Raw genomic sequence first — 8,061 nt, 5'->3', positions numbered from 1 at the left:
GAGGAGAGGAGAGGAGAGGAGAGGAGAGGAGAGGAGCAGCAATGGAACAACCTTTGGAAGGTTTTGAGCTTGAAGGAGTGAACCAATTTTCAGTTTGTGGTGGGATGGTAACAGGTAGGTGACTGCTTAGAGCACTGTTGCCATCCAGGAAGAAAGATGACAAAACTCCGGAGGATGGCTATCTTGGGATTGAGAGATGATGCTGAAGAGTTTAGTGTACACTTTGAAAGTAGAGACAGAATTTTCCGAGGTTATTAATTAAGTAGAGTGAAGAAGGAGAAAGAAGGAGGGTCTCCAGTTCTTCTTCGGAGGGGCACTAACTGCAGGGAGACTGAGACTGACTGCAGCATCAGCTCCACCAATGCCGAGCTACACACGATCCCATCCAACCGACATCCACCGCTCCCCTGCCTAGCCAGTGATGTAATTCAGGGAAACTGGATTAATTTTCTGATTCTGCTTTACTATCAGTAAAATGGATATTTAGGAAGCACCAACTAGTAGGTATGTTTCTTATGGAAATTAAATAAGTCACGCTAGGTCTTCATCCTTGTGCAGGAGGGATTTACCAACGGGACCGTAATCCAGCTCCAGAACCTGATTCTTTCCAAGCGGACTCTGATGTGGAATCAGACAGACTCACGGGTCTGTGACTGCCTGAGGCTGGTTTGGCATCTTGCCCCCAGCTGTTTAGTCAATCCCATGACAGCATCTGGCTCGTGAAACTTAAATGTTCCAAAAGGGGTTCTGGCCTCTGAACTTAAAGACTCAAACAAGAGATGACTCTGAAGGTAAAGTCTCCCCCAGAACTGTCACACACTTCAGTGCATTCATACTTGTCATGGTCCCAAGTCTGTGACCTTCAACGCAGATGGACTACTGTGAAGCAGTTGTTTTGTCTCCTCTTTAAGAAGGACATAAATGGCCTCTTACTGTCACTGCCGCAAATGAAATGACAGAAATGGAACCTCAACCTTCTGCTGCCAAAGACCTGACAGAGGGGTGACTGAGTATGGAGTCTACCACACATTCTCCAAATTCAGCTCAGCAAGTGTTAAGGAGTCGGCATCAGATGAGGGTGAGAAGAGCTCTCCATGAAAACGCTCCTACCTTGAGGCCTTGCCGCTGGCTCCTCACCATGTCCTGCAGGGAGAAGGGGTTGAGATTTCAGTGGCTGTCGGAATAAAGAGCTAATGGCAATCAGGTCAGATTCAGTCCCTGGTTACTCAGAGGTTGTCTCTTTATGAGATGTCTTGAAACCCTTACGATGGAACCATCCATGGCTGCCACTATGTTTTCTATATGAAATCTATTTCAACATCCAGTGTCTAAAAATCCTGAGCTCAAAGCCCTGAGCACTCAAATTACCCGTGCCTCTTTACATCTGGCATACCCAAGCAGCAGGGGCAACCTGGGATTGCAGCTGTGGAGACAAAGGTGCCCAAGGCATTGGCGTAGGTACAATCTTAATCACAAGATGTACACCGCTAGGGGGAGAGGTGGCCCTTACCTTCACAGATGACACTGGCATCTTCTCCAGGACCACAGTTATGTAGGTGCCAGCCAGCATGAGGACACTGCCCTAAAAAACTCTCTGTCCCAGTACAGTCCATCTCGTCCAGCAGAAACTCCCCTGGACCGTCACCAAATCGTGCCTGCACTGGGGCTTCGAGGGCACGCCCGCAGTTGAGCTGTCGACACACCACGTCGGCTTCACGTAGGTCCCACTGGTCATCGCAAACCCTGCCCCACTGGCCATGGTAGTAAACTTCTACGCGCCCGGAGCACCGTCCTGACCCATTCGTGAGCTGTAACTGTGGCCAGTCTTAAAAGTACAAAATACTGCTGGAGAGAGGCTGCTCTCCTTGGGTCTCCTAGGAGCCAGCCTAAATATAACAGCAAACACTCACACGTGCACCACATCTGAGTATATAGCACAGGGGATCCTATCATTAGCAGGGTGGACCTGGTCCTTCTTGGCACAGAGGCCAGAGTGTAGCAGCAAAGGTGGATTCTGCCTCATCCTGGCTGAGTGAGGAGTCACAAGAAGAGCTGTAGCTGTGAGATGTCTTTGCACATTCAATCCTTAAGGCAGGACCCACTGGCCATACTGCCACTTGGCTAAAGTGAGTCATTATAAGGTAGAATGAAATGGGGTTCTGCAAACATGCCAGGTGCTGGCAAGCAAAGGCGGCTATTGGTAATGGGTTGAGAGTGGGTAATGGGTGGGGTGGTAGGGACAGTGATGTCTCTTCTAAATGACAAAGGACTCAAGGCTTGAAGAGGAGCAGGAAGGAGTTACTTGGACTAAGAGCACCTGGGAAGAGGGTAGAACTTCCTTCAACACAATAAGCAAAACAAGACAACCAAAACAACATGGGGTGAGTACACAGGGATTCTCAGTTGAAGTCATTCTATCCAGTAAGATTTGTGTGGCTACAGATCTACCCACTAGTTAGAAATGTGACACCCGCCAAATCACATCACACAGGGATCTAGGAAACCTTAACTCACCACCAGGAAATGGGGTTAAGAGTTCAGCATCTAAGAGCAAAGTAAATAAAGAGATGTCATTACCACGCAAAGAGCCCTTCCAAGTCCAAGGTATGTGTGGCATCCCACAGAGCGGGCACGAGCTGGCACCCACCGTGACTGTGTGCAGGCAGAGAGAGTGTTCAGTGGGAGGAGTGAAAAGTGATGCGTTCAGGCTGTTCAGAGTCATTTACATATCGGATGATGTGCATCAATTCACTGCCTTCCAGAAGGCAGCAGAGTCGGAGGCTTCTATTAAAGCACTCCTATGGTATCTCAACGGAGGACATCAAGAGACTTGGTTGTTAAGCATGTTATCCTGGGACTCCCCTTTCTGTCCTTGTCTCAAGTTAGGAGTCTCCTTAGGCAATCTGAGTTCAGTTGCATCTGTGAATTACAATCTGCCAAGGCAGATGCATTTCTCTGAACTGTTTGGGCAACAGAACAAAGCAGTTTGGGGTGAAGTACTACCTGCATGGTTAAAGCCTTTTCATTTTTCTTTCTTTTGCTGTTGCTGGGTCCTTCTGATGAAATCCTTTGTTTGTCTCCTGCCCTCCCCTGCCCCCCACGTGGGTGATGGTAGTGAACGTGAACGCAATCAAGTGACTGGGGGGAGCTTGTGGCTGCTCTATTACAGACGTTGCTCTTACCAACATCTCTTGAAGTTTCATTTTCTAGGAGAATGGGTTCAGATTCTATGAGGAAGAGAAGGTAGAATGCGAAGTGAGTCGGTGGGGGAGGGGAAATCAGCTTGCTGTTACACTGTGTGCTCAGTGGGAAGCTCAGCCTAGAACTGGTTACACAGGGCTAGTGCGGGAAGGCCAGTGCTATCTGGGAAGCAAAGCTCATCTGCCTTTGTTCAGTATTCGCGGGGACGAATCCATGTTAGTGTGAATCGGGCTCACATCTTTCAGTGAGGGTTGGTTTGCCGAGTTGGAATGGCCACAGCTAAACAGGTGCAGTTTCTTAAGGGATTTATGCTAGCTTGTGCTAGCTGTTTCAAATTCTATACAATAATGCAACTTCAGTCTCTCTTAGACTTGTAGAGAGAATGGGATTTTAGAGTCTCTGCTCAGGGCAGGCAACCCTGGGCTTGTGCCATTTGGGAAGTAAGGCTACTGATTACTCATTGGCATTAGTTCTCTCACTGACAAGCCAACTGCTCATTTTCCCAGTTAGCATCCTTTGTCTTTCTGCCTGTATCATCAGGAGATGTGGGCACTTAGGGAGTGGGGATGGGAGAAGAGTGGGTTCTGATGGAGAAGGCTTTGCTTTAGAGAAATCAGAACAACTCAGCTGGTGTTCTCCTGGTACTTGTGAATCTTGTCAGGTCATGGAGGTGTGTGTGTGTGTGTGTGTGTGTGTGTGTGTGTGTGTGTGTGTGTTTTCTGGGGAGGCCAAATAGATAGTACAAATGAGACATCTAGCAGAGCAACAAAGACAGCTGCGAATGCTTACACACTTTCTTAAGGTTCAGGGCATTTTCTCCAAACTGTGGGCATATTTGATGGTGAAAATGGGCATTAGATACAGATGCCTCCAGTCCACATATGTAGTGGGTAACCTTGGTCAAGAAGGTATTCATCTTGACTTTGATTTGTCCTTTAATTTTGGTTTCTTTTTTTTTTTTATAAATGGAAAATGTCTAACATTCATTTTTTTCTTTTTTTATTAAATATTTTCTTTATTTACATTTCAAATGCTATCCCGAAAGTTCCCTATACCCTCCCCTTGCCCCCGTTCCCCTACCCACTGACTCCCACTTCTTGGCCCTGGCATTCCCCTGTACTGGGGCATATAAAGTTTGCAAAACCAAGGGGCCTCTCTTCCCAATGATGGCTGACTAGACCATCTTCTGCTACATATGCAGCTAGAGACACGAGCTCAGGGGGTACTGGTTAGTTCCTATTGTTGTTCCACCTATAGGGTTGCAGACCCCTTCAGCTCCTTAGGTACTTTCTCTAGCTCCTCCATTGGGGGCCTTGTGTTCCATCCAATAGCTGACTGTGAGCATCCACTTCTGTGTTTGCCAGGCACTGGCATAGCCTCACAAGAGACAGCTATATCAGGGTCCCTTCAGCAGAATCTTGCTGGTATGTGCAATAGTGTCTGGGTTTGGTGGCTGATGATGGGATGGATCCCCGGGTGGGGTAGAAACAAGAAAAATAAAACAAACCCTCCTGAATGTTAAGGATGGAGACGGAAATGGGTATTTGCAAAGAGCCACTTAAGCAGATAGGATGCAGGCTTTGAGGCAGTCTCCCAGGCAAAGCCAGTCAGGGACGTGTTACTCCGGCCTTAGAATACAAGGCGTGCTATGAGTCAAATTCTAATTCATAGCCACCAAAATAGCATATTTACAAAAAAATTACAGGACAAACTTAATCAACTTTAATCATTAGGAAAGACAATCAGATAAAATTGTTGCGAAGTCCCGGCCCACGCTCACACTTGGATAAGGAGTTGCAGACAATTTCCGATAGCTTTGAAAGTAACTATTAATCAACTATCAATGCATTATTAATTATAGCTAGCTACTGAAGTTTAATCCCCACCTTCATATGCTGGATTCTAAACCTTCTGCACTATTGCCATCTTGTATTGGGACATTCTTTAAAAGAGAGAGCCATCCTGTGCATTGTAGGAAGCTTAATTATGTCCCTGAATGCTACCACACACACCAGGGGCATCGCCCAGGGTAAGGATCAAAATTTCCAAATGCTTCCTAGGGCACAAAGTCACCTCCAGCTGAGAACAACCACTGAAAGATATGCTTGAGAGGGGCTTTAAAATTCCCCCAAAGCAAGGTTTATGCTTGTGCTAATTTGCTAACATGGCTGTTCTCAGTACCCCTCCCCCACCTCCAAGGGGACCTTGTCCCAGCATGTGCAGCTTCAGAGACCAGGAAAGTCCTCCTTCTGTCCATTCAGGCTGCCCATTGTGAATTCTGCCCCCCACCCCCAGTAGCTTCAAGGGCTCACAGGAAGCGCTTTCAAAAGCATGTAGCATGGTTCGATCTTAAAGCAAGCCTTAGAATGATGATAATCAGAGGAACTAAGGCAATCTTTCTCCTGAAGGCTAGAGAGAAGCCTTAGGAATGTCAGTTTCATGGACCAGGAGTTCTCTAAACTCCCTTCAGGGCGAAGGCCCTGACTAGGACAGGGCTCATGACATCTGTAGTCACCAAGCATGACTGCCGCTTCTGATAGGGGTGGGCACATGCAGAACGCCATTGGTCCATCCCGTGGAACCAGAGACATGGTCATTGATAAATTGACCAAGCCTTCCACAGAAAATGTGTGTTAGGAGAGTATTTAACCCCTGGCCAGTGGATGGAGCTTCAGCCTCTGCTTCCTGGGAGGTTGAATCTTGTGAAATATAAGCAGAGGAGACCTAGGACGGGGCCTCTAGCTCACCAGTTAACAGCTGGTGAACAAGGATAGAGCCTTTCTTCTCTCTTTTACCCAACTCTGCATCTTGCTCTATCATCCACAGTTGGTTTGGCGGGGTCAGATGGACTCTGTCTCCAGAAACTTCATTTCTACCAAAAACAGAATTTCAGGGACCGTGTTATTGTCAGCATGGCTCTCAGAATATAAGGCAGGGTAGTGGGTCGAAATGATTACTGACACAATGATCACTCCCGTTTAATTAGAGAAAGGTTAAAAGATATGCAAGGCCCCACCAAGCGCAGAGAGATGAGTGTGGGGAGAGGACCAGTACAGGGCTACCCAGGGGTGCCTTCCTGTAATCCCTCAGGACCCACAATTTGAAGATCTCTAGCCTTCGGTGCTCTGCTGTCTCTGTCCTGAAATTCGTCATAGCTCCCACACTGGGACCCATGAAAACCCATAACTCTGCAGCTGGCCTGAGCGTTTTCATTCCCAGTCTATCCTCCTCCAGTGTTACTGCTGTCCAGCTACATGGATGCAGTTAGACTGGAGTAGAATAAGAGACCCACATCCAGCTGCTTCCCAAACCCCATAAGGAGAGGCTCCACACCACACAAGTGTCATTCTGAAGGTGTCTGGGACCACTAGCAGAAAGGGCTTTCGATGCCACATGACAGTATGTTACAAAGGCTTCCTTTGGGTCGGGGGGGGGGGAGGGATGATTGGATAACATAAAAAGATCAACTCTTGGAAAAGATGGAAAATAATTTACCGGAGCAGATGACACCAATGTCTTCCTCGTGCCCACAGTTGTGGATGAACCAGCCAGCGTGGGAGCACTGTCCCAGGGAGACCTCGGTCCCAGAACACTGCACGTCATCCAGAAGAATGGAGCCAGAGCCCGGGCCAAAGTAGGCCTCTCCCAGGGTGGACAGGGCATCCCCGCAGCCCAGCTGCCGGCACACGACCTGCGCTTCTTTCTTGTCCCACAGATCGTCGCACACTGTGCCCCACACACCTTCAAAATACACCTCCACTCGGCCAGAACACCTGCTAGAACCTTCCACGAGCTGCACGGGAAGCCAGTCTTTGGGAGAAAGGTTCCCCGCCCCCACCTGAGTGTTGGTGAACAGAGTTACTTCCCCACCAGCTCCCCGGAAGTCCCGCCCTTGTTCCCAGAGCTTGGATGACCCCTCTACAGTGGTTCTCAGCCTTCCAAATGCTGTGACCTTTTAAAACAGTTCCGCATTTTGTGGTGAACCCAAACCATAAAATTACTTCGTTGCTACCTCACAACTGTAATTTTGCTACTGTAATAAATCATAATATAAAATATTTGATATGCAGGGTATATGATATATGACCCCTGTGGAGATCGTGACCCACTAGTTGAGAACTGCTGCTTTACATCTTTATACGGGACACTGTCCCATTATACCAGGGAGGAAAGGGTGACAGTAGCAACAGCTTCCTGGTGTCAGAGCATTTGCTAATGAGGACCGGAATGGGACCCATTAGATCTCCCTAAAGTAGATAGAACTATCCGTAAACAATTTTATGTCCTGCTGGGATGGGAAAGCCACAGGGCTTTGCTTTGTCCATTTCAGTCCCTTTACATTCTGTGCCCCAACCGCCACCCACTCCAGCAAGGAAATCTTCATCTAAGAACACAGAAACTGTCCAAACTGGCTGCTTGGATTCCTGGGTCATTCCCACTGTGCCCTGTGGTGCTGGGATAAGGCAAAGACTTGGTGAGTGCATGCGGAGTGCATTCTGCACTGGACAGTGCTGCCCTCTGCTGGCACCCGGCACTCCCACTTAGCCGGGCAGCAGCCTACTGGCTCACCCAGGGTTCTCAGGGGCAGCAAGCTTTGCTAGGACAGTGGATAGAAAACAACCAAAGATGGGGCTTTGTATACTAGTTATGTATGCACTCAGTGTATGTGAGGCCACTCGGATTCTGCTTTCCTCGTCTGCAAAAGAAAACAGTGTAGCCGGGCGTGGTGTCGCATGCCTTTAATCCCAGCACTTGGGAGGCGGAGGCAGGTGGATTTCTGAGTTCGAGGCCAGCCTGGTCTACAAAGTGAGTTCCAGGACAGCCAGGGCTATACAGAGAAACCCTGTCTCAAAAAACCAA

General features: G+C 48.2%; 1 protein-coding gene across 2 annotated transcripts in view; it reads right to left on the bottom strand.

The window, feature by feature from the left end:
- The window catches only part of LOC110317313 (putative DMBT1-like protein), a 126,461-nt gene that overhangs the window by 110,710 nt on the left and 7,690 nt on the right, over window positions 1–8,061 (bottom strand). For both annotated transcript variants that reach the window (XM_029539375.1, XM_021191745.1), the window contains exon 3: window positions 1,111–1,143. In XM_029539375.1, coding sequence (XP_029395235.1) covers window positions 1,111–1,143 — 33 coding nt within the window. The remainder of the gene's footprint in view (window positions 1–1,110; window positions 1,144–8,061) is intronic.

The sequence above is a fragment of the Mus pahari genome, chromosome 1 (assembly GCF_900095145.1).
Source record: "Mus pahari chromosome 1, PAHARI_EIJ_v1.1, whole genome shotgun sequence".
Taxonomy (NCBI): domain Eukaryota; kingdom Metazoa; phylum Chordata; class Mammalia; order Rodentia; family Muridae; genus Mus; species Mus pahari.
Note: the sequence above shows the minus strand (reverse complement) of the source record. Positions and strands in the feature narration are given on the sequence as shown.